The 26,686-nt window shown below is 36.7% G+C and overlaps 2 protein-coding genes and 1 long non-coding RNA gene across 3 annotated transcripts; all 3 read left to right on the top strand.

The window, feature by feature from the left end:
• Window positions 1–4,068: 4,068 nt before the first annotated feature.
• Window positions 4,069–5,807, top strand: LOC147482708 (uncharacterized). Its single transcript, XR_015203549.1, has 4 exons — window positions 4,069–4,207; window positions 5,052–5,221; window positions 5,327–5,489; window positions 5,577–5,807. It is a non-coding gene; the product is annotated as an uncharacterized LOC147482708 (long non-coding RNA).
• Window positions 5,808–6,954: 1,147 nt separating this feature from the next.
• On the top strand, window positions 6,955–14,827 carry LOC147482709 (pre-mRNA cleavage complex 2 Pcf11-like protein). The gene is made up of 7 exons (XM_086575510.1): window positions 6,955–7,648; window positions 9,130–9,231; window positions 9,614–9,874; window positions 10,585–10,686; window positions 10,770–11,204; window positions 11,519–13,484; window positions 14,299–14,827. Exons 1-7 carry the CDS (start codon window positions 7,274–7,276, stop codon window positions 14,307–14,309), a joined length of 3,252 nt encoding a protein of 1,083 aa, XP_086431636.1. The 5' UTR covers window positions 6,955–7,273; the 3' UTR covers window positions 14,310–14,827.
• An 8,445-nt stretch (window positions 14,828–23,272) lies between these two features.
• LOC147482710 (uncharacterized) lies at window positions 23,273–23,833 on the top strand. Its single transcript, XM_086579391.1, has one exon. The coding sequence runs from the start codon at window positions 23,273–23,275 to the stop codon at window positions 23,831–23,833; it is 561 nt and encodes a 186-aa protein (XP_086435517.1).
• The last annotated feature ends 2,853 nt before the right edge of the window (window positions 23,834–26,686 follow it).

Consider the following 26,686-nt stretch of genomic DNA (forward strand, 5'->3'; position numbering starts at 1 on the left):
TTTAGACAAGAAAAGGAATATTGTTAGAGATGCATCAAGCCATTACAACCTTTAAAGAAAAAATTATATTACCGACTTGAGATTCCAAGATTCCAGTTGGGTTGGCCTAGGTGGTTGACAATTAAGAATAGCTAACTGCCAAACTATTCTTGAGGGAGTTACACAAGCCACCAGTATGGGGTGGAAGAATATATGGATTGAATCCCAATCAAAAGCAGCAATTAATGTTTTTTAGTTTGATGAAGTCTACTGAAGAATCAAAAGTGCATGACACAAAACAAAGAGTAAAGTGGAGCGGTTGAACATCATTCATACTTGAAAGGAGATTAATTTCTTAACAGAGATAAGTGCTCGACAAGGATGCATGCTGGAAATAGGGCATATATGGGTAAACCACTCTTCCTGACGCGAACAGAAAACGTAGTGGCAACCGACTACAGACAAGTTTAATAGTGTAAGTGTAGTAGCTTATAGACAGTGGTGGAGCTAGGGGGGTCCCAAGGTACATCCTGGCTCACCCTCAAATTTGGAAAAAAAAAAAAACTATATATATAAGAATAATTATAAAACAATTTATATGAATATTGATTTGTTACCTAATCTACACCTACACATACATCGTACGTAACATACCAAAAACGAAAAAGAAAACCTCATCATCAGTCTCATATATTCTCACGGATTATTCTTTATATCTATTTTTCATTCATAGAACAATACTTTTGGTAAGAGTTTTATAAACATTTATTGTAATTCTTTGGTAGGAAAAATAAAAAGTAAATAAATGGAGGAAAAAAACAACAACACTCACATCCCAATATTTCATAATATATTTTCATTGGTACGTTATCTAAACATTTTCTTCCTTGATATTTTTACATATTTATATTGGTTGTAATGAATTATATCGGTTAATCGAATCCATGATAATGTATTGTGTTGAATATGTTTCTACACTAATTTTGATTGTTTATCGAAAAGAAATTAGTTTTGAATCTATTTTAAGACATTGATTGAAATTTTGGAATAGAAAGAAAACAATTAAAGCAAACATGTAAGTGTAGACAAAATGAAATACACTAAAGTCTACCATTTTACAATGTTTTTGCCGTATTGAGTGGTGACAATTTTTTTTTTTTTTTTTTTTTCCATTGCCTCCACTATTTTTCTTATTAGAGTCCTAATTTTTTTTTTGCTTTTGTAAATTGTACAGTTTTGAAATCCTTGGTGTAAACTTGTCTTTATTGGCATTGAAACAACCCTTTAGACAAGAAAAGGAATATTGTTGGAGATGCATCAAGCCATTAAAGCCTTTAAAAAGAAATTATATTACTGACTTGAGATTCCAAGATTCCAGTTGGGTTGTCCTAGGTGGTTGATAATTAAGAATAGCTAACTCCCAAACTATTCTTGAGGGAGTTACACAAGCCACCAGTATGGGATGGAAGAATATATGGATTGAATCCCAATCAAAAGCGGCAATTAATGTTTTTTAGTTTGATGAAGTCTACTGAAGAATCAAAAGTGCATGACACAAAACAAAGAATAAAGTGGAATGGTTGAACATCATTCATACTTGAAAAAGAGATTAATTTCTCAACAGAGATAAATGCTCGACAAGGATGCATGCTGGCAACAGGGACTAAAGCTTGGTGGCATATATGGGCAAACCACTCTTCTTAACACAAACAGAAGACGTAGCGGCAACCGACTACAGACAAGTTTAATAGCGTAAGTGTAGTAGCTCATAGACAATGGCGGAGCTAGGGGGTCCCAGGGTACATCCTGGCTCACCCTAAAATTTGGGGAAAAAAAATATATATATATATATATATATATATATATATATATATATATATATATATATATATATATATATTAAAGCTTGGTGGCATATATGGGCAAACCACTCTTCTTAACACAACAAAGACAGTAAGTGTAGTAGCTCATAGGCGTAGGCGGAGCTAGGGGGTCAAATCGCTCACCCTAAAATTTGGGGGAAAAAAACTAATATATATATTTTGTAGAAATGTTCTAAAACACCCACAACTTTACAAAATGATTTAAAGTAGATCTTTTGTGCATATGCTAACTATAAAGAACATCTCTACAAAAAAACTCGTTTGACAATTTTTAGGGTTTAAATCATTTTGTAGGTGAAGTTGTGGGTGTTTTATATTTGGAAAACAATTTTATTTAAGGATATCCGAGTTGAATTTTTAGGAGAAATGTTCTTTATGGTTAGTATATATATATATATATATATATATATATATATATATAAGAATAATTATAAAACAATTTATATGAATATTGATTTGTTACCTAATCTACACCTACACATACATCGTACGTAACATACAAAAAACGAAAACGAAAACCTCGTCATTAGTCTCGTATCTTCTCACGGATTGTTCTTTATATCTATTTTTCATTCACAGGACAATACTTTTGGTAAGAGTTTTATAAACATTTATTGTAATTCTTTGGTAGGAAAAATAACAAGTAAAAAAAGGAGGAAAAAACAACAACACTCATGTCCCAATATTTCATAATATATTTTCATTGGTACGTTATCTATTTGATTCCTTGATATTTTTACATATTTATATTGGTTGTAATGAATTATATCGGTTAATCGAATCCATGATAATGTATTGTGTTGAATGTGTTTCTACACTAATTTTGATTGTTTATTGTAATGAAATTAGTTTTGAATCTATTTTAAGACATTGATTGAAATTTTGGAATAGAAAAAAAAAAAAAAAAACAATTAAAGCAAATGGAATACACTAAAGTCTACCATTTTACAATATTTTTGCCGTATTGAGTGGTGACAATTACTTTTTTTTTTTTTTCCATTGCCTCGGCTATTTTTCTTATTACAGTCCTAAAAATTATTTGCTTTTGTAAATTGTACAGTTTTGAAGTGGTTTCCTAGCTAAAGCATAATATTTTTTATTTTTAAGTTTTTAATTTTCTAAAGTTAAATGAAATGTTAATTGTAATTTCAAAGATTTAAAAAGAAGGACAAATTGGGTGTGTGTTGTGTATAAGCATTTTATATGAGATCAATAACTTGTTGATGCCTGTTTTATGGCTAATATTTTCTTTTTTCCAAAAACTATTCAAGGAAAGCAACATTTTTTTCTATACAGGAAAAACCAATTCATTATGAAACTTATAGGCATTTCAATGCGAACTATAAACAAAATAATTATCAGATCTCTTGTAAAATATACAGTGTCTCTAAATTAAACTTCATTATTTATATAATTACCACTGTTAATTTGGATTAGATACTTGCCTATGTACAATATGTTTCAAAGCAAATAAAATTATCCAAAGTAGAGAGTAGAAATGCTTAACTTCGTAACCCGATCCATTAACAGCCCCCTTATCACAGCTCTCTACGTGAAGTCAAATGATATGTTCTCACAAGCTGTGCAGTTTAAGCGTTAAGCGGTAGCTAATCGGTTAAGGAGTGCATAGCGATTAGGCCTAGTAATCGAAATATATCGGAGATTAATCGGGTGATAATTCTAAATAAGATTTTCCATTCCCATAGGTAACCTATAACACATGCCACAAATAATTATTAACTAAATGCATATTGAAGTGAAATGAAAATGAGAAACATATCCGACATTCACCAAAATGCAATCACAGCCTCATTACATAGTTTATTGGTCAACATAAGTCAAATAAAAAACATATAAAATATGAAAAACACAAAGACATCAATGACTCCGCTAAAATTATATCATAGAAAAGTTGGTTTAAATTGGGTTTTATATATTATAAGTCTTTTATTCTATAACTTTATATATACAAACTATGTTTTGAGAAAAACATAAAACAACAAACCCTTAGACCTATTAGTCACCGTTTTTTTAACACCTATTTGTGCTAAATCGCCCTATTAATCGGTATAAATTGGGCTATTAATCGATCCCGCTTAGATCGGGATTTTTTCAGCATTGGTTAAGTAGCTTATAGTGCCTATGCGCGCCTATTAATCGGCTATTAAACTGCACAGCTCACAAGTCTTTCCCTAGTCCGAAATCTCACCTGATATTTTGAGTTCCCAACGACTTGAAATAACCTCACAACCTCCCAATATAAAAAGTTCGGAAGGGTTTCTAATTTTAGATGGAGATCATCGACGAAAACCAGAATCTCGTGCCTGCCGTTCTAGTTCCTCAAGGTTCCATTCTTATTTCCTTAAATTCAATTTCTTATTGTACTTAATGATAAATATTTATTCAATTCCTTTTGCGTCTTATAATACAAGTACGAGTAATTAATTTTGTGGGAATAAAATTGCATCCTGTATTATTAAAAATAGGAAGTTGTATTTCTTGCACACACAATTTATAAATAGGCGTAATAATTGCTTTTAGTGTTTTATTGTTAACACTAATAAAATACTATCATAAAAGAATGAGCGGAGTAAAATCTAGTCAGTAATATATAACAAAATCTTTTGTAACTCACAACTTGCACGAGATTCTACTTGTATTGCAGATGGCTGTTGAAAATGGTCTACGTTGTGACGAGTATCAGTGATTTAGTACCTAGTAACAATATTGAAAGCCATTAATCATTTTCCTTTCCTGGAGTGTATATATGCTGAGCGGATTTTTATAGGCCATGTTTGAGTATTTTACTATGTAAATGCTTACCATGTCAATGCTTTCGTAACTTTGTATTCCATGTTATGTTCGTAAGGACTTATGTGAACCAGGGAGACAATGTCAACTTACCTGCAAAGAAACTGTTGTATTGATCTTACTGTTGGTTTTTATTGCTTTGTGATTACGTGTTATCATGAAGAAGCATTAAGTTCATGCATCAAATATGAATTAAGCTGCTACTGCTCAAAAGACTCAGCTTTGGATCCCTGCATTTCTTGCTTTCTTCTTCCCTTTGGAGTAATAATCTTGTGTTTCTAGGAAGCTTCTAGGTTATCTTATACTACAATCAGTCAATCCCATGGACTCGATGGGATGGAATAAGCTTTTAGTGTATTCTTTTGGGGCTTATTACAGGTCAGAAGGGAGAACTCTGCTTGGATCATTTCACTACCATCAACCCTGCAAGTTCTAGTAGAGCTTCTTTTTCGAAAGTTTGACGACGCTCTAACTTTTGGGGATGCTAATAGTCAGATGCGAAGTTGCCACGAGAGATAGTTGCCGACTTCTACAGTTATGCAGCACATGTGAGTAGTAACTTAGCCATACAGATGAAGAAACCACCTCTACGTGCAGAATGTATTATGTTATATTAATCTTATGACTAATCGCATTCCTTATTGTCTTTTCAGCTATCAACCATGCCAGTTAATTTAATGGCTTCCTAGAATCATATTATCTGGTGGACATTTAGGCTGTGGATGGTCAACTAAGTGAAAAGTAAATTAAGTGTCTACCAGATGATTGCAATTTGATGTGGATGAAGCACTGAGGAGGAAACAGGGAGCTCGTCATGTGCCTTTACACTCCTAGGGTTCAGTTTAGCAGTATTGTCTGTGTTTTATATGCTGACCTTCATTTTGTCCATTTGACTGTTTGCAGGTTCTTTTGGCAGCCTGTTGTGAATCAAGAGCACATATTGTTTACTCAAGAGAAGAATCGGACACTGACCTATGCCATCCCCGTACCTTCATTGTAATTTTGCAAATTCTGAGGGTGTGGCATGCTCCTAGGGGTTGTGCACTTTTGCACAAAATTAAGATTGTAATATTAAAGTACATTTAAAAATAAGAAGCTCATAGGGGAGCGTCGTATGCCAGGTGCATTCTAAAAGGCAGGTCAGGTCACTAAAATCTAAGCACCTGACACAAGGTGAGAGCACAAAGAGCTTGTGCAATTCTAGTTTGCAGGCCAGGAGATGAGCTTACTCTGGAATATGGATGCCTATATAGGTTATTAGACAAATAAGATTTGCTCTTTAATGCTAAAGCTAACACAGCCAGTCAGAAATTATTGAAAAAAGAGCACTGCCACTCGGCCAGTGTAATACTGTAATCTGCAATAATCTTCATGGATGCCAGTCAATCAGTCATACCACATCGTGGACTACTGCAGGGCAGTCGGTCTATATTTTGGACGGACGCCTGATGCATTCTTTCTATATAATGGGTAATACAGGACCCAAAGTAAATTAGTTAGTACATTTAGGAGGTGCTTTGCTACCTAATACATGATCCAAAGTAGAAAAATCAATTAATAATCAATAAATGTGCTTTGGTGTAAATTAGCAAGGATGCCCTCTCCCACCTGCTATAGTGAAAATGATATATACGTCAAATGATATCATGGATGGTACTGTTTGATATTCAAGTATATCGTATTTGTGTTTTTGGTTGTAAAATTCAGATTTTTCGTTCTGATCTATTAAAGGGTGAAAAAGAAAAAAAATGTAGATAATAATCCAACTGCTCTATTAAACAACCAGACGTTGAAATTAGAAGAATCCTCACGAGGACTTGATGGGGAGGTGCTTGCCCCCAGCTTGTGTGAAGCCCACCAGTGTTCAAATTCATAGGTTCTAGCGTTAAACCAAAAAGACTGCAAGAAGAAGTACAAACTACAGCAATAATAACAGATTGTTTGTAGTTTACTAAAATAAACGAGAACAGATTGTTTGGTTGTAATGTTGTATCATTGCTTTGGTGTTCAGCAATCCAACAACACACCAAAGTAGCTGGATTTTCCTACCGAGTGTAGCGGATGGTCCACAAAGATTTCAAACCATTTTGCCAAGACATTTCGCAAAATACCTATGATATATACCACTTTAATCTCTTCACCATCGTCACTAGTCAAACCCTACTAATTACATAAATCAATCCATGGGTCCAAAATTCTCCTCCTATAATCCACCATCCACGTGTCATGATTAACTCTCTAATCAAACGACTATAAGAAAGAAAGAAAAAGAAACACCATCGTCTCTCTCTTCCCTTTTTTCTCTTACACTCTCAACAGAGGAGGTCCTCAATTAAAAAAAAAAAAAAAATACCAGGCTTGGACTGAACACTCTCGTTCACGTGCCTTACCCCATCAGCTTCGATCCAAGAAATTGAAGTGCGCCCTTGTATATTCTTTGATTTATGTAGTTTTGTTCAATCTATGTAATTTTCTCTTTATCTTTTTAGTTTCTTGAAAAAAATAAAAAAAATGAAACTTTAGATTTTCTTGATGTACTTTGTAATGAAATTATAGAAGTTAGGGTTAGGGTTTTTTTATTTTTTCAATTAATTACAATCATGGAGATGGCAAGTACTCGTAGATCTATAGATAGATCAAGAGAACAACAAGGTACAGCAAAAAAACCTAGATTAATCGAAGATCGAACTAGTTTCAACAACAACAACAACGGGCCGATACAGCAGTCAAGGTATAATAAGATTAATAATAATAATGAGGAGAGAAATAATGATACGGTGGTACGACAGCCGATGCAACAGATGAAGACGACACAACATCATCAGCAGCAAGAATTAGTGAGTCAATATAAAACGGCATTAGCGGAGCTGACATTCAATTCGAAACCAATTATAACTAATTTGACGATTATAGCTGGGGAGAATCAACATGTCGCAAAATGGATTGCTGCTACTATCTGTGCGAATATTATTGAGGTGAATCCGGTTTATAACAATGCCGTGTTTATTGTCTCTAAGTATAGAATTGTATTTTGGTTTTTATGTATTTTTTTTTACATTCTAGTTGCAGCAATCTTTGTGTAATGGAAGATGAAAAAGAAGCACAAACTAAAAGTAGAAGTATACCTTTTTTTTTTTTTTTTTTTTATAGTAAAAAAAAAAAGTGCTTTGATCCCTGTCTCTTTGTCCCAATCAATCTCAATGCAATTTACAAGACTCGACAGTACTGAATTAGGAACAAGCATTGTTCCTAAGATACATTTCCGAATGCGTTGCAACAGTCTAAACTATGGCTGATTCGCAAATTATGTTTTATTTTTGAGAATGTGATTCAATGGTGTTATGTGATGTCATTTTTTGTTTAGGAGTGTGATTGCTGCATCATGTGATTATTAAGCCTTTTTTTTCCAATCATGACTAACTTCCAATGAAGTTTATGAAACAACTCAACTGCCAGTGCTCTTAAGGGTTAATAGACTGTAAGAGATGGAAGAGATATTGTCTTGAGAAAACTTTGTAAACTTGCCAAATTCTACGTTCTTGTCTGTTATGGACATCTGCATTATCACTGAAGTACATGGAATACAGGTTGCACGAACTGATATAGTATGTCTAGATTGATTCGTTCCTTTTAATTTTTGTTGGGGTTACAGAGTTATATTCTTCGTGTATGTTGATTATCAGTGGTTAGCTGACTCTTTTCTAACAATTATGTGCTACTGATTCCTTAGGATGTTGAGTTTCTTTACTGCTTCGGCAGATGCTGTGGCAGGCTTTTAGAATGATCATTTTTTTTTCCTGATTATTCAATTTGAGTTTATAAGACTTGATTCTAGTGATCAGTATAGACAGTGTTTTGTACTCCCCTAGAATTTGATTTGCGATTGACGAGTCTCTTTGGCCTTTCTGCTGTGCTAGGAAAGTCAATTCCTATCTAATTTCACCCTTTACACCAATGAAAGTAATCTTCTTTTTTGTTTGCCTTTTCTTCTCATGGAGATAAGAATGGGGTCTTCACTTCTCCGGGATCAGTAATACTTAACTAATTTCCCAGAAGGTGTTGTAAGTCCAGATCTATGACCAACATAAGTTGTAAATATATTATCTAATCTTTCTACAAGAACAATATAAATGATGCCTTAATGATGAGGTTGGTAGGCATTATTGTGATCCCTTCTATTTTCAAGAAATCCTATAGAATGAAGATCACATTAAAAGTGCAAATGTATAGGAGACACAGGCTAATCCTTTTTTAAGACTGTAGCCTGTGGTGTGTAAACAAACTAAGTTGACAAATCCTGTTTGTGTGCTTTCATGTCCCCTTTTATTCTGCAATAGGAGACAATAGGTTTGCTTACATGGCAATGGCCACTCTTTTCGTTATAAAACTTTTTTCTACAACAGCAAGTTTGAATACGAGTGATTTGTTTATCTGATCATATGAATATTTTTTACAGGTTCCTAGTGATCAAAAGTTGCCGTCTCTCTATCTTTTGGATAGTATTGTGAAAAACATCGGGCAAGACTATATTAAATATTTTGCAGCCAAATTACCCGAGGTCAGAATTTTGTTGATTATATGTTCCTTTATTATTTTCTATCTGTTGTCTATCTTGACTTTCAATTCTTTTATCTATGGTATATAATTACTCGTTTACCTTTCTGGTAGTAGGTTTAGCATTATCAAGTCCAATTTCTACACCTATCTTTTGTTATTATCGAGTACGACCTAAATTCTTTGGATATTTGTTTTTGAAGTTTTGTTTGTTAGGTTTTTATAGCATGTGATGTCTTCACTGTGTCTTATTCTGTCTTAGTTATGCAGATTTTTGTGTTAGTTCCTTTTTTTTGCTTATTTTAAGCAGTGCCTATTCTATTATACTCGGTTAACGATTTGACAGGAATAAGGTCAAACAAACACTAAAACTTTTATTTCTCTAGGTATTCTGCAAGGCATACAGACAAGTTGATTCTACTATACATTCTGGCATGAGACATCTCTTTGGGACATGGAAAGGGGTATTTCCTCCTGCTTGTCTTCAGATGATTGGGAAGGAGCTTGGTTTTCCACCTGCCATTAATGGTTCATCTTCTGGAAATGTGACTTCTAGGTCTGAATCACAGTCACAACGGCCTACACATAGCATTCATGTGAATCCCAAGTATTTAGAGGCGAGGCAGCGCCTTCAACAATCTGGCAGGGTAAGACCATTTTGTGTATGATGTATACTTATAGCCCTCATTTTCTGAATATGAATTGTAAATTTCTGCTGTGTTATTCAATTTAAAAGTGAATGATGTGTGGTTGGTCTTTGATGTGAACTTCCATTTCTCTAAATTGAGTGAGTTGTTCAAAGAAAGCGCAACAATGTACATCAAGGGACCCTGGGTCATAAGGGAGTCAGACTTGCGTGTTTTTCCCTTTTCCGTGAATAGGACGTTTGGTTGATACTTAGTTGCAGGCTTAACGACCTTTATGGGCACATCGCCGTTAGGATAAGTTCCTTGGTGTTAGTGGACTAATAAGGATGTTTATGGGGTTAGGGCCAAACCTTTTTTTTATTTGGCCTTCCTGTGGGTGCTTCTTGAGCTAGGAAGTGGTAATACAGTGTTATTTTATTTGGGATGATTAGAGCAACCATATTCACATTGAGTCACAGGCTGGGCATATCTTAGAAAATTGAGGCACCAGGACTATGATGGTCTTTTTTTGCAAGAAATGGAGACATATGAAGGAGCTCCCTCTCGGGTTTATTCTCTTGGGATTTCTTCTCCAAGGAGACTTTGGTGCCCACTTGTTCTTTTTTTAACATTTTTTATCTTTTCCGTATTCGTTATGTTGATTATTTTCAGAAAATATCATACATCATTTTGGACTTCGCTAATTGCCCAATTGGGTCTATGTGATGTAGGTAAAGGGAGTCAATGCCAACAGTGGGATTTCAGTTCCTTCAGATGATGATGATGTAACTCTTATTGGAAGAGAAAGGGCATGGACAGATCTACCCAGTAAGGTACTTGTAAACAACATGTATTTTGCGACTTAAATACTTTCCCTATCTCTTAAACTGGCTATAACATGAGTTGAACTCTGCAGGAATTTAAGCATCCTAAAAGAGACACATCAAGTGAATCTTTTCATGAGAAGAACAGTGCAGGATATGAAGATAACGATTACAGTTCTGATATTTCTAGGGATTCAGACTTGGGATATGTGAGAGCTGGTGAGAGGATTACTGAGCAGGACGGACATGATAAGCCTTGGTATGGAGCCAACAGAAATGCTGGAGAGGCAACAGTTAGCCAAAGGAATGGTTTTGATAGCAAACTGGGATATTCTAAATTAAGGGCACCCAAATCTGCACTAGCTGGTACTCAAGTGCAACAAAAGGCTCCAACCCAGAGCGTCGCACACAGCAGAATAATAAATGAGAACTGGAAAAACTCTGAGGAAGAGGAGTACATGTGGGATGATATGAACTCCAGATTCCCGAGGAAAGAAGGCTGGACTGGTGATGATGCAGATAAAATGGTAAGAGTTTATAGAGAAATAATTATTTTGGACATCAAGATTCTCCAAATATATTGTGTTGTATGGCTACTTCTATGTATTAGGATGAGAGGTCACGCTGGAAGTCAGTTTGTACCGTGTGGAGCATTCTCTTGTTTCTGTTTCTTATATATTATGATTACTGAATCATTACCAAGCACAAACTATAATTTCCTCAATTATGTGCTGACTTTAGATCTTTGATTTATTATGATTACCGAGTTAGAGTGTTTTTGAATTATTTTGTAATTACTGGTTTATTGACTTTGTTCCTTGATTTCTTCAACTGTAAGCAGGAGATTGAAGATCATCTGCCACTACCACGTGCGGAGATGGATATTGGCTCGAGAATTGATAGGGAAACAGTCACTGATTCCTTTTCCGCAGCACATAAAGGACATGCGACTTTCGGGCATCGGACATCATCAACATGGCTGTCGCGAGAGTCAAACTCAGGAGATGGTTCTAACCTTATTGGCATGAATTCTAGAGTTTCAGGTCAATCTGAAGGGCATCCTTCTTCCCTAGGTGGTTTGTCAACAAGCATTAGCTCGTCCCTATCAAGGACAGGAGTTCAAGGTCTTCCAGGGTTTCCGGTTGGTGGAACTCCTAGTGTTGGATCATCTGCTGGAATTTTGGGTCAAAAGTGGCATCAGCCTCTACAATCTGTGTCCCCATCGGGACAGTCATCCATGTTCCAGCATCCGCTCTCACCTTCATCTTCATCACATCCTCAGCATCAGGAACCACACAGTTTGACTGAACTTGACCGCTTACAGAATCGGTCGATCTCTCTGCTTGGCCAGAATACAGCTCACCAGTCTTTGCATCTGAACAGGGCTCTTACCCAACCTACACAAAATTCTTTCTCTACCATTCCTCAGAATCATATCAAGCCTGGTGCATTGAGAAATATTCAGTCAGTTCAATCACAGCCTCAACAAATGCAAAATTCATCTCCTTCAGTGCAGTTATCTCAGCGCCAACATCATAGTCCCTTTTCATTGCAATCACTTCCAGAGCTAACTTCATCTCAAGCCTCTGGTCAGATTCAAAAGACATTGCCTCAATCATCAGTTAGTGGAAATCCTTCGGTGACAGGGCACTCTGTGTTAAACCAGTCAACTAATTCTGCTGCAGATGTGCCAGGGAAGTCGGATACGAGTAATTTGTTGGCTACTCTTATGAACAGCGGGATACTATCAAAAAACTCAGTTAGCGGTGGCTTTCCAAACACAACTATCTTGGACTCGGGCACATTGACACCACCTTTGTGCACTCGGCCTCCTCTGCCAAGTGGTCCTCCTCCAACCCAGCTCGCTACCTCTGCTCCCATGAGCATGTCTGCTTCTGTATTAGACCCTCTCACTACACATTCTCTGAGAAACCCATCAGGGCCTCCACTTCCACCTGGTCCACATCCTAGCGCATCTGTTTCTAATACATCATCACAAACGTCTAGTGTAGCTAAGATTGCCCCTGCTCCATTTTCAAATCTATTGAGCTCATTGGTTGCAAAGGGAATAATATCTACTCCAGCAAAGGAATCACCCACCATTAGTGCTCCCCAAGTTTCTAAGCAACTCCAGAAGCAGAGTCCTACTCTCAGTACCAACAGTTTGTTGTTTGCTACTTTAAATTCATCCCCCTCATTACCAGTGACAGAGTCTGCTGCTAAGAGCACACCTACGTCTTCTCAAGCCACAACAGAGCCTAAGGACCTCATTGGTACATCATTCAAGGCGGACATTATTCGACAATCTCATTCTTCTGTGATAAGTAGCCTTTTCGAAGACCTTCCCCACAAGTGCAATTTATGTGGTCTTCGACTTAAACTTCAAGTACAGCTTGATCGCCACCTAGAATGGCATGCTTCAAAGAAGCCTGAACCCACCAGTGGTAAGGTTTCAAGGAGATGGTTTGCAATTTCAGGTGACTGGGTTCATGGGTGTGTGAAGTCCTCATCTGGTCCTACCTCCACATCATCTGTGGAAGGGTTGGTCAAGGGAGTCGATAAGAGTGAGCAAGGTGTTCCTGCAGATGAAACTCAGTGTGTGTGCATATTATGTGGGGAGCCCTTCGAAGACTTCTATAGTCATGAAAGGGATGAATGGATGTTCAAAGGGGCGGTGCATATGAACGTTTCATCTGTTGGTGGTGATACTGGAACTCCAGAGGAGAGGGAGGGTCCTATTGTGCACAAAAACTGTATATCACCGAATTCAGTGTTTGACTTGGGGCTGATGAAACGTGTCAAGCAAGGTAACGTCTTTTCTTTAAGTAGGATATATGTTAAAGAATGTCAGTTGTAGAACTATTGTTGTGTCTACTTTTAGTGTGTTATTTTATTGGATGGACAATCACTCTAACTCGTTGAGTCGATTCTTTTAGACTAAAATTTGACCCGACAAGTATGATTATAAACATCCGGTTTATGCCAAAATCATCACCATATTCATTTCTTTGTCCCTACAACAAACAAATAAATGGTGATTATTATGTTTTTATTGTACCTATATTTCTGTATTGAGGGCTTGAGTTTGGACCCCTTATCTTTTGAATTACTTGAGCCAGATCCTGCACTGGTTATACTACCATAGGTAATAAAGGTCGTTTTGGATGCGTCTGATGAGGTTTTCCAGAATTTTAGGAGAAACAATGGGAGAGAAGAGGAGGGAGAGAAACTCTCAGATATATCCCTACCTCACATTTGTCTTCCTCGCTTCTGTCCGACAAGTCTAGACAATCTAATCACAGCCTTTTGTTGTGTTTATCATGGACTCGTGGTGCAATTAGTTGTGTTTAAACATTCTAGTTTGACCTGAATTTAGTGGCCAAACTATGCCATTGAATCGGAACTGTGGTTTTGAAAGTTGAAATTAAACTGTTGTTCAAGAGAATTGGAGTTCTTCCTCTTGCTTAATAATCCTTATTACAAATTTTTCGCTATTCAACATCTGATGATTTAGCAGTTGGAACTTGGAAGGCACTATAGTATGCATTGCTGCATTGGTCTTATGAAAAATCCTTCGTAATTGTACTAATTAAGTCCACGCTCTGGCTGTTTCTTTTGCAGGAGATGAATGAATAATCCCATCAGTATAAACATACACACGTCTCTTTGTAAAATAGGCACAGAATTGATAAGAGCTGATTGAGCGAAGTCCAGCTCCATGGACAGGTGCTCAATTCTGCGCCAAAATGGGCCCCAAGGTCTGAGTCCTGCCCATTTTAATGTGCTCTGTTCCGGCATCTGAAAGAAGCAATCAGTATAGGTGGTTCTTTCATGTCAAATGTGGTTTGCGATTGAATTTTGGTTTCTGCTTTCTGCCTGATAGAAAAGACACCTCGGCTATTATACTACTGAGTCAAATATGAATATCTGGCACTAAGAGAATACTTCGCTTTGTATCACCATCACTAATATTAACCGGAATTGATGAAATTTGAACAAATTTTGTTTTGGATCTGTTTCCTTTGACAACATTTTCTTTAGCAACGTTGGTTCTAAGGTATGACTATTAGCTACCTAGTTACCCTGTCTTAGATTTGTAATTTTCGATTCATTTGCAATAAGAAAGTAAATTATAAGTATCATTTAATGATATTCCTGCCCACAGTAAACTGATCAAATCTGATTTCCCTTATTGATGGCTGTACAATAATCCAATTTTAGTTCATTCATGTTCTTGACACTATTAACAACAGCATCAGCTGGGCTTGTTAAAAGAAAATTTCTCTCGGGTTTGCATCTGTATTATTTATCGAGTTAACCAGTATTAGCTACTATGGGGGTAATACTAGTTAACCCTTATTTGGAATGAGATCTGAGGAAAAAAAAAAGGTATTGGATACTGTCATGGATCCATCTTCATGGTGTCATCACGTTGATTTTACAATAATTACATCAATAACTCAATAAGAGCATACTTTAAACAGGGGGAAAATAATTTTACAATGATTACATCAATAACTCAATAAGAGCATGCTTTAAAGAGGGGGAAATAACACAAGTTTCTTCCATAAAACCGCCAAGAAATAAGATCAATAGTATCAATAGCTTAATGATTGACGGTTAGTGACAAAAACTGTCCGAATACTATGAAGCTCTCTACTCGGAAGACCTATTAGTGAGATTGGATTTAGATGACCTGGAGTTTAATGTGTTATCAGAGGAACAAACAAGGGGGTTGGAAGCAGAAATTACTGAAAAAGTGTTGACTCTCAACTAAGGGGTGATAAAGCACCTGGGCCGATGGGTTTCAGATGTGTGTTTTCAAGAAGTGTTGGCATTTTTTGAAAGACAATGTCGTAACAGTGATTAAAGAATTTCAGGATCATGCAACTTTGGATAGAAGAAATAACACAACTTCTATCACACTAATACCTAAGAAGGTGGGCACCCTTTCACTCATGGATTTCAGACCGATAAGCTTGGTGGGAGGTATCTATAAGGTAATTTCCAAGGTTCTTGCAACCAGGTTGCGTGTTGTACCGACATCTATTATTTCAATGCAACAAAGCGCTTTCATAGGTGGTAGACAAATCTTGGATGGGCTATTGATTGCGAATGAATACATTGACACTAGGCTGAAGAACAAAGAGAATGACATCTTATGTAAGGTTGATATTTCGAAAGCCTACAATCATGTAAATTGGTATTTTTTGGATTCCTTACTTAAAAGGATGGGGTTCGGCGAGAGATACCGGAATTGGATTCGTAGGTGCATTACTTCAACTTCTTTCTCTGTTCTAGTGGATGGCTCACCAACCGGATTTTTCAGAAATCAAAGGGGTTTGCGTCAAGGTGACCCAATCTCGCCATCAGTGGCGGAGCCAGGAATTTAAGTGAGGGTGAGCCACTTAGAAACCAAGCATAAAAAAAAAAATTAAAAAAAAAAAATACACTAATTTTTTTTTTAACCAAAAATTCAAACCCAATAACAAAACAAATATATTTCGAACATAAAAAAAAAAATCATATAAAATGATTGTAATAAATGTAATATAAAAAAATAATTCAATCTAAACAAGTACTTCTTCATAGTTGTTCTCGGCGGTCTTCTTTTTTGTCATCTTTCTTTATTTTTTGAAAGCGTTGCAAGATCAACTCGGTATCAATGCTATCAAAAACTTCTTTTTCAATATATATTATTAAATAATCATAGAACCATTCATCCGCTATTCCGATTGCATAGACAATTCTTTATTATATTCATAGTAGAAAATGCCCTCTTCATGGTAGCAGTAGCAATAGGTAAAATTAGCGCCAACTTAATCAACAAATACACAAGTAGGTACACAATGTCTTTCATCGTCTCAACCATTTTTTTGGCTAGACCACTAATTCCATTTATTTTATCAAACTTAATTAGTATCGGAACGCACATCAATGATATAATTCTCAAGCTGATCCGCTAATTCCATTTGATCTATTTCTGAAAAATCATCGAGATAAAGTCGGCAAAATGAATCAACTTTTGTTTATCGAAAGCAGCAAACGACTCACAACCCGTTTTGATATAGGTTGTTCAACACCACCATTCTCAGTTTCTTGGTGACTTCGCTTTGAAGAGGATCCTACTTCAACACTAACAACATGATCTGTGTTACTAGTTGGTTGAGCGGACAACGACTTTTTTTTGATCAAATACTTTAGCATAGTTATTTAAACAATTAAAATAAACCACCAATCAATTTAATTGATATTGCATGAATTAAAATAAATCACCAATAATGTGCACAAAATAAAATAATAATCACAAACATATAAAAATCTAAATAATATGGTTTAGGAATCAGTACAAAAAGACGACAAAAAATTAAATAATATAAGGGTTACCTAGTTACCTCTACAAAACCGGTAAGTGTAAAGGTGCTTGTTTGGGTAGAAGAGTAGAAAACTTAAATTTTAATATAAAGTAATAGAGAATGGAAGAGAAAATAAATAGAGTACCTTATAGGTTTTTTTTTCTTTCTTTCTTATTTTTTTAATGAATATGAGAGAATTTCTTTGTTTGGATTTATATATGGGTGTGCTTTTTCGGTGGAGTGATTTGTTGAGTTTTCTATTTTCTTTTTTTGGCTTTTTTGGTACTTTGTTCTTTTTACTACATCAAGTACTGAAATATATGACAGGTCAGCACAACACATGACCTTTTGTTTAGTTTCTACTAATTTGTTTCTACCTCAAGTACTCAAGTACGTACATCAGTGGCACATGGGCCAATTTTTTTTTGCTTATTAACTTGTGCCATTTTGTAATTAACTGATAACTTTTTTTTTTTGGGTAGAGTTGAGGGTACGCCAGGGTGTACCCTGGGCCCCCCTGGCTCCGCCACTGCTCGCCATTCTTGTTCAATATGGTAATGGAAACTCTCACCAAGATGGTTACGAAAGCAATGTATTTGGGCTACATAAAAGGGTTCAAACCAGCAGTTAATGGTCAAGAGATAGCGGTGCTTCAGTTCGTCGATGATACTTTGTTCTTGATTGAAGCTTCAGTGCTGCAGTTGCTTGTAGTCAAAGCTCTCCTCATTTTTGAAGCATTTTTGGGATGAAAACCAACATGTCAAAGACTTCGATATTCGAAGTGGGTAAGGTGGATAACATGAATTCGTTGGCACAAGTAATGGGATGCTCTATTGGGATTTTACCCTGTCGGTACTTAGGGCTAATTACAAGAATAAGAGGGTGTGGGAACCTGTTATTGAGAATGTACAAAGATGTTTAGGAGGATGGTGCAGTAGAATGTTATCTAAAGGTGCAAGGATGATCCTAGCCAGTATTGTTCTTTCTAGTCTGCCTATATACTTTGTCCTTATTCACAATTCCAAAAAGCATGGCTGAAGTGATTGAGTGACGGATTTGGGATTTCATATGGGCTTTATAGAAAATCACAGGAAGTACCATCTTGTTCGTTGGAAAAAAGGTTTGTGCATCTAAGGAGGAAGGTAGTATGGGGATCCGAAGTTTGGTAACAATGAATCAAGCTCTTAAAGGCAGTTGGTTATGGAGGTACTTAACTGAAGAGGGTTCCCTGGCGTGAAGTGATTATCGCGAAGTATGGATATGCTCAACATTGCTGGTGGCCTAATAGTGTAAACCAATCATATGGATGTAGCCTATGGAGAGGTATCTTTAGTGTCTTACCCACTTTCAAAAAGGGAATTCATTTCAAAGTGGGTTAGTGGAAACAAATGCCTCTTCTAGTTGGATAATTGGGTCGGCGATAAGTCCTTGGCTGAACTTTTTCCTCATATTTACCAAGCATCTAATAACAAAAGGAGCTTGATCCGATCCGTGAGCATGCAATACAGTTTGTAAACAATCAAATCGCGTGGAACTTGTTTCTAAGGAGATGTAGCAACGATTGGGAGGTGCAACAATATGCCGACTTGGCCATGCTTTTGGATACGGTGGTGATAACTGACCAGGAAGATAGGTGTTTGTGGCACTCAACGAAGGATGATATCTTCTCGGTAAGCACTTTCTATAGTACACTAACTGCTAAAGGTAGAGACCAAGAATACGGAACCCCCCTCTTTTCCCACTAATTTGGTGTAGCGGGTTCCTATCTTTTTGAAGGTGAAAATTTTCTTTTGGGAGGCTGTTTTGAGTTGCATTCTCGCTATTGATATCCTTAGACACATGGGAACTATGGTGTCTCCAGTATGTACAATGTGTGACACTTTTGATGAAGATATTGATCACTTTTCTTACACTGCTCTTTTGCTTTAGAGGGGTGGGCAGAGTTGACACAACTGTTAGTGGTGATGCTAGGAGAGTTTAAACATAATTGTAATAGGGAAACCAGTAAGAAGAATAATAGAGAAGAGAGGAGGCTAGAATAATAGGGTTAGAGAGTTCTCAATACTCTACCCATAGTTTCATCTATTTATACTTGACTTACTTGGGTGTCAAACTACTCAAAACAGAAACTCCTAAATATGTATCCACACTTATAGAAACGTGGGATACTTTACATACTTCAACACTCTCCCTCAAGCTGTAATTACGCAAACTATGCAAATTACAGATTGGACTGCAAAAATAAACGATAAGAATACTACTCCCCCTTTCGCATAGGACTGTCTTTAGTTGAAGAACTCGAACAACTGTTGAGACATTCTAGAAAGTGAAACTGTCGGTGTAGGCAATGGTCTAACCTGAATATTGAAGGTGTACCACAGTCACAAACTGAAATCATAACACCGGTTTAATGGCGCGCTGCTTGGCTACTACTCACTCCATTCGCTGTTATGGCTGTCATAATATAAATTGAAAACAATAACACTGATTTGATGTGTGCTTCTTGGCTGCTACTATCAATATCACTGTTGAAGTCAACAAAATACTATTATGGGTACTCTGGCCTGAATACTGAATACTGGTGTAGTTTAGGCTTGACTGCTACTTGAAATATATGTGTAGTTTATGCGTAACTGCTACCTGAATATGGATGAGTGCAATTTAGACTTGACTGCTACCTAAAACATACGTGCAGTTTAGGCGTGATTGCTACCTAAACATACGCATAGTTTAGGCTTGACTGCTATTTGGAACATATGTGCAATTTAGGTTTGACTGCTACCTGAAACATACGTGCACTTTAGGCATGACTGCTACTTGAAATATATGTGCAGTTTAGGCGTGACTGCTACCTGAATACTATACTGAATGGTGAGGATGTCATTATCTCATATGAATATGGATCTCATACTTTTCCACATATGTTTCCATATTCGTCGTGCCTCATATACTACTCAATGTTCTCATATCTCCATATTCCCCCCCTTAAGGTGGAATATACAAGTCTGAAATGGAACATACAAAGGCTTGTCTATTCCGACTTGAACTTGAAACTGAGGATACCAAATGCCAACTCAATAAATAAACTGACCACCCCATCAACAAAACTGACCAATGCTTTCTTCAAAGAACAATACTTCACAAAAAAAAATTCGAATAGAACATGTATCATATACTACTCACTATAGAGGGTGGAAGGTGGGTCGCGCTTCCTTGTTATGACTGCAAACTTCTGGAACAGTACTGGAAACATAGGAAGATAGAAAGAATAATTCCTCGCAAGATAGAGGTCATGTACGTGCCCTATAATACTTCAAACAAACAACTTGAAACATCTAACAAATACTTTGGTCATCAATACCAACTGCGCGGAAGCTAGAAACTCAAACATCCATAACAAGATTGACATCAAACTTTATATTCCTCAAATTTAACATACCAACAATACTCAAAATTACACAACAAGCTCATATCTCCATATTTTCACCATACACTAACTGCGGAAGCGAATCAATACCTTCAATCAAGAAGCCTTGACATCTAATAAAGTTAAAAAGTTAAACTGTCGAAGCCTTGACATCTTGACATCGGTTGCTAATGGCGTCGCTATCAGAAACCAAACCGTCCCATTTATTGTTGGTTGTGTTTGAATGATGGGTTTTGTTTAATTGTGTGGTGATGTTAACTGTTGTGGTTACATTGAATTGTATGGATTGTGGATTTGTTGATTTGATGATTGGGTGGGCTGTTGGAGCTCGTAAGGGCGTTAGTGGCGGCCAGAGAAAATCGCCCAGTAGCTTAAATTATTTAAAACTTATTGTTGGGATTTTGGTTATGTACTGGAATGGATTGTTAGTGATGGGGTAGTGTAGTGAGTGTGTGAGGGCTGTTAAGGGGTGGTGTTGAGGCTTGAATGTCCAGTAATGGCGTCAAAACGCGTTTTTGAAGAGTGATGGAATTTCAATTGGGTGATATCGACATGTAGGGTTTTTCGGGAGGAGTCAAACCGATATGATGGAATTGGAGGAGGAAGAGAAATACGGTGGTGGCTGGCGGTGGAGAGGAGCTGCTGGAGAGAAGTTAGTGAGGAAGATGACAGTGTTCCTTAGTAGGGCTTGGGCCGAGATCTATTTTTGTTTTGGGGCTTAGTTTGTTTAGCTGTTGGGCTGAGATATTAGTTTTATTTGGGCCAAAATCTATTAGTTTGGGTTGGGCCAGGTTCTATTTTGTTCTTGGGTTAGACCACATTGGCTTGGGTCGAAACCAATTACACTTTGGGGCTTTGACTTTAGGCTTTTGGGTTAGAGGAGTTTGGGGCTGGTTGACTGCTATTGACCCTTGGCAGGTCGACTTTGACTTTGACCAGAGTTGACTTTTGACCAGGGTTGACTTTGACCAGTTGACCCATTTGACTTTCAACTCGGATTATAATTTGGGCTATTAGGATAGGTCTGGGGCTATTAGCATGCTTGGCTTTAGGCTAAGACCTTTATATATACGTGTGTATGTGTATTAACTACTATGTGATATTTCAGTTTTATACACAACGTTATGACACTTGGACATCGGTATATTAATAACGCGTAACCAAAAAAATACATGAATCAAGATACTCTTTCGTTCTCTGAAATGATATATACAATAAAGTTCAATAATGCGTAAACAAATTTACCACACTCTTTTAGAACTCTCTACGCCTCAACTTTTGGAATTGAGTTTTATGACTGTTGATGTCATATGTTAGGTGGGCATTTATTGAATGTGCCATAAATGGCCCGTTAGCGTTATATATGGGTATTCATTGAATGTGCCATGAATGACCCAGGTATTCATTGAATGTGCCATGAATGACCCAGGTATTCATTGAATGTGCCATGAATGACCGTGATTCTTTGGAGGAACTAGAGGAACTAAGGTATTCGCCTTACGGGTTAGTTGTATTATTTGATTATGCGAGTGTTTGGGTTTACTTTTGAATACCTAATATAATATCTACATATTTTATATAGAAGTTCTAACTTTCTTTTGCAGGAGTGTAGGACTTAATAACATTTTGTGAGGGGGCGGTTCTACCCTTATACGTGATGGATATCGGTAAGTTTTAATTCAATGGTTTAGATATTAAAACGAGTCATTATAATGAGTTATATAATGGAAGTCTTGCTTGGGAAGAAATTATGCGGTTAAAATGACGGAACTACCTGTCTTCATTTGTGAATGATTAAGTTATGGGATAATATAAAGTGATTGTTTGAATAATTAAAGTATGATAATGGTTTTATGTGGTTAGTCTACTCATACCAAAGCAAATTCCATTTTTTTCGACCCATGTTTGCTTTGTTTTGTAGCGTGGGGTGTGTTCTTGGGAACATAGGTGGAAGACAGTAGAACTACGGCGTTTGATTTGGATTTGATCTGGAGCAGTCCGGGAGTTTATTTTTATTAGGTCTGATCTTTTGGAAGTATGTAATAACGTAGTTTTCTTTTCATATGACATGAAAATACGATGTTGAAGACCTGTTATTCTTAGAGTGGTTTGATGTTTTATTGGGACGGAAGATAGATTTTTTTATAAAGTAATAAAGAGAATTTTGGAGATTGAATTTGTGGTTAAGATTGTTTATGATGTGGGTTTTAGGTTTTGACATGTGTTGTATCCACCCCGTCATAGCCTGAGTTTTTAGACAATTGAACCAAGTGATGTTTGAGATATTTATATTTCAAATATTCATTTTTTTTTAATGGTTTAGAAATTCGGGCTGTGATATTTTGGTATCAGAGCTTAGGTTAGCCTAGATAGTGAAGGTCTAGGTGATCCTCGGAATGTGGTGATTGGGTGTGTTTGAGTTTAAGATGTTTGGAGTACTAATAGAAGTCCGTTTTGTTTTAAGGTGATGGCTGGAGATGACAATGGCGTCGGTAATCTTGGAAGTAATACCATATCTGCTGATTTGGGAGCAATATTAACTCAGTTGGTGCAAACTATTCAGAGGGGTCAACATGCTAATCTAGGAGATCCTTTTGCTAGGAGAAACAATGATTTTGCTACTTTAGGAGTCCAGAATTTCAAGGGAGAGAAAGGGGCCATTGATGATGAGAAATGGGTTACTATGTGTGAGTCCGTGTTTGCTAAGATGCAACTCACTGAGGTGCAGAAGCAGGAGTTGGCTTCTCACCAGTTGGAGGGGTCAGCTTTATTTTAGTGGAGGTCTATCAAGGATAATGTGGATGTGGAAACTATGACTTGGGAGGATTTCCAGGTAAGATTTGAGGGAAGGTTTGTTCCTAATGCTGTTAAGGAGCAATTAACTGAGGAATTCTTTCATCTGACCCAAGGAGGGAAAACTGTTACAGAGTACGTGACTAAGTTCAATGAACTATCGAGGTATGCTCCTTATCTAGTGGATACCCAAGTAAAGAAGAACCAGAAGTTCATCCGTGGACTAGAGCCATATTTATCGAGTTATTTGATACCCTTTGATTCAAAAACCTTCGATCGTGTGTTAGATTTGGCATTAAGGTATGAACAATTGGATAATAAACCCAAAGATGAGAAGATTAAAGAGAATGCCCCAAAACAAGCCAGCTTACACCTTATTTCTAGTCAGCCACGTCAAGGGCAGAGAAAAAGTCAGCATCACCCATATAATAGGCAAACAAGTAAACATATGGATAAGGACGCGAGTGCTTCGCTAAAGAGATTTGATGGTAATTATTTGAACTGCGGGGAAGTTGGACATACTATTCGAAGATGTCCTAAACCAAATGAACTAGTAGGCAAGTGTTATAAATGTGGATAGTTGGGACACTATGCTAAGAATTGCACTGGTTAATGTAGGTATGTTTGATTTTGTTGTTTAGTAGTTCCTTTATTGGTTCTTAGCATGTAAGAATTTATCGTATGATTATGAAAATAAAATGCTAGTTGTTTTAACGGTTAGTTTCTTATGATTTATAATTGAAATTGTTCAGCATGTTATAGTGTTGTTTTCATAACGGAGTTTTCGATTTTTTTAAGTAAGTATTGGTTAAAGAAGAAATTGTTATTTTAAAATTTCATATTTGAGTAATTTGGAATTTACCCAAGGAATAAGGAAAACCCTTTTGATAAAGGTTGGATTTGAATTTTTTGATATTGTCCAAGTTATCTATATCGTTGGTGTGTGATCCAATATACATAACATCTCTCTGTATGCATCGTTGGAGTGTGATCCAGTGTATACATGTACACCGTTGGAGTGTGATCCAGTGTGCATACCACACATTGTTGGTGTTTGATCCTATGTGATGGTAGAGAGTTAGTATGCATCGTTGGTGTGTGAACCAGTGTATACTTGCATATCGTTGGTGTGTGAGCCAGTGTGCATGCATCACATTGTAGGTGTTTGATCCTATGTGATAGTGGACATAGTATAAGTCGTTGCTGATATGAATCGGTTGAAACTGTGAAAGAATGATTTTAATTAAGTGTTGGCAATTGAAGAAAACTAATTACGTTTATTCCTTTTAAGGTGTGTATACTTGCGTATACACGTTATGTTTTTTTTTTTTATTGTTTGACGTACTGTTGTTTGGTTAATCTACACTCTACCTTGAATCTCGGGACGAGATCATTTTAAGGTGTTTATATTATAACACCCCGTGTTTTATTTCGTTTATTTTTCTAATAATAATAATAATAGATAATAGATAAAACAGATATAGGATATCCAGCAGTTACAGATAAAAGCCCGTAGGTAAATAGATAAGGGTTGTCCTTGTTTTTCGGGGAGTTTTCTCACGTAGAGTTTTGGGGAAAAACACAGCGAGGGTTTTATACAGAAAAATGGGATTTTTCTGATATAAGAAAAGGTTTTGAACAAGGAAGATCGTCGTTTCGCGCAACAGTCGACTTCGGTCTTTCGGGTTTTCTCGCTGTTCGGTTTATAAAAGGTGAGTAGTCTGAAGTTTTTGTTATATTTGTTTATGCTATTCATACTAGTAATACAGTTTTCCAAAATTTGAGATAGTGTAAACCCCGTTAATGGTGTCGACTGATAAATACGAATTTCGCAGTACTACAGTATGTAAAACTCTGATAAAGTTAAAAAGTTAAACTGTCGAAGCCTTGACATCTTGACATCGGTTGCTAATGGCGTCGCCATCAGAAACCAAACCGTCCCATATATTGTTGGTTGTGTTTGAATGATGGGTTTTGTTTAATTGTGTGGTGATGTTAACTGTTGTGGTTACATTGAATTGTATGGATTGTGGATTTGTTGATTTGATGATTGGGTGGGCTGTTGGAGCTCGTAAGGGCGTTAATGGCGGCTAGAGAAAATCGCCCAGTAGCTTAAATTATTTAAAACTTATTGTTGGGGTTTTGGTTATGTACTGGAATGGATTGTTAGTGATGGGGGTAGTGTAGTGAGTGTGTGAGGGCTGTTAAGGGGTGGTGTTGAGGCTTGAATGTCCAGTAATGGCGTCAAAGCGCGTTTTTGAAGAGTGATGGAATTTCAATTGGGTGATATCGGCATGTAGGGTTTTTCGGGAGGAGTCAAACCGATATGATGGAATTGGAGGAGGAAGAGAAATACGGTGGTGGCTGGCGGTGGAGAGGAGCTGCTGGAGAGAAGTTAGTGAGGAAGATGACACTGTTCCTTAGTAGGGCTTGGGCCGAGATCTATTTTTGTTTTGGGGCTTAGTTTGTTTAGCTGTTGGGCTGAGATATTAGTTTTATTTGGGCTGAAATCTATTAGTTTGGGTTGGGCCAGGTTCTATTTTGTTCCTGGGTTAGACCACATTGGCTTGGGTCGAAACCAATTACACTTTGGGCCTTTGACTTTGGGCTTTTGGGTTAGAGGAGTTTGGGGCTGGTTGATTGCTGTTGACCCTTGGCAGGCTGACTTTGACTTTGACTATGGGTTGACTTTGACCAGAGTTGACTTTTGACCAGGGTTGACTTTGACCAGTTGACCCATTTGACTTTCAACTCGGATTATAATTTGGGCTATTAGGATAGGTCTGGGGCTATTAGCATGCTTGGCTTTAGGCTAAGACCTTTATATATACGTGTGTATGTGTATTAACTACTATGTGATATTTCAGTTTTATATACAACGTTATGACACTTAGACATCGGTATATTAATAACGCGTAACCAAAAAAATACATGAATCAAGATACTCTTTCGTTCTCTGAAATGATATATACAATAAAGTTCAATAATGCGTAAACAAATTTACTGCACTCTTTTATAACTCTCTACGCCTCAACTTTTGGAATTGAGTTTTATGACTGTTGATGTCATATGTTAGGTGGGCATTTATTGAATGTGCCATAAATGGCCCATTAGCGTTATATATATGGGTATTCATTGAATGTGCCATGAATGACCCGTGTATTCATTGAATGTGCCATGAATGATCAGATTCTTTGGACTGCCCTAGAGAGGAACTAAGGTATTCGCCTTGCGGGTTAGTTGTATTCTTTGATTATGCGAGTGTTTGGGTTTACTTTTGAATACCTAATATAATATCTACATATGTTATATAGAAGTTCTAACTTTCTTTTGCAGGAGTGTAGGACTTAATAACATTTTGTGCAGGGACGCGGTTCTACCCTTATATAACAGTGGATATCGGTAAGTTTTAATTCAATGGTTTAGATATTAA

The sequence above is a fragment of the Coptis chinensis genome, chromosome 8, assembly GCF_015680905.1.
Source record: "Coptis chinensis isolate HL-2020 chromosome 8, ASM1568090v1, whole genome shotgun sequence".
Classification (NCBI taxonomy): domain Eukaryota; kingdom Viridiplantae; phylum Streptophyta; class Magnoliopsida; order Ranunculales; family Ranunculaceae; genus Coptis; species Coptis chinensis.

Coding starts and splice junctions, on each gene's coding strand:
- LOC147482709 (XM_086575510.1), top strand. CDS start 7,274: ATGGAGATGGCAAGTACTCGTAGATCTATAGATAGATCAAGAGAACAA. Junction 7,649..9,129: donor TCTGTGCGAATATTATTGAG/GTGAATCCGGTT, acceptor TATTTTTTACAG/GTTCCTAGTGATCAAAAGTT. Junction 10,687..10,769: donor GGACAGATCTACCCAGTAAG/GTACTTGTAAAC, acceptor TGAACTCTGCAG/GAATTTAAGCATCCTAAAAG.
- LOC147482710 (XM_086579391.1), top strand. CDS start 23,273: ATGACTTGGGAGGATTTCCAGGTAAGATTTGAGGGAAGGTTTGTTCCT.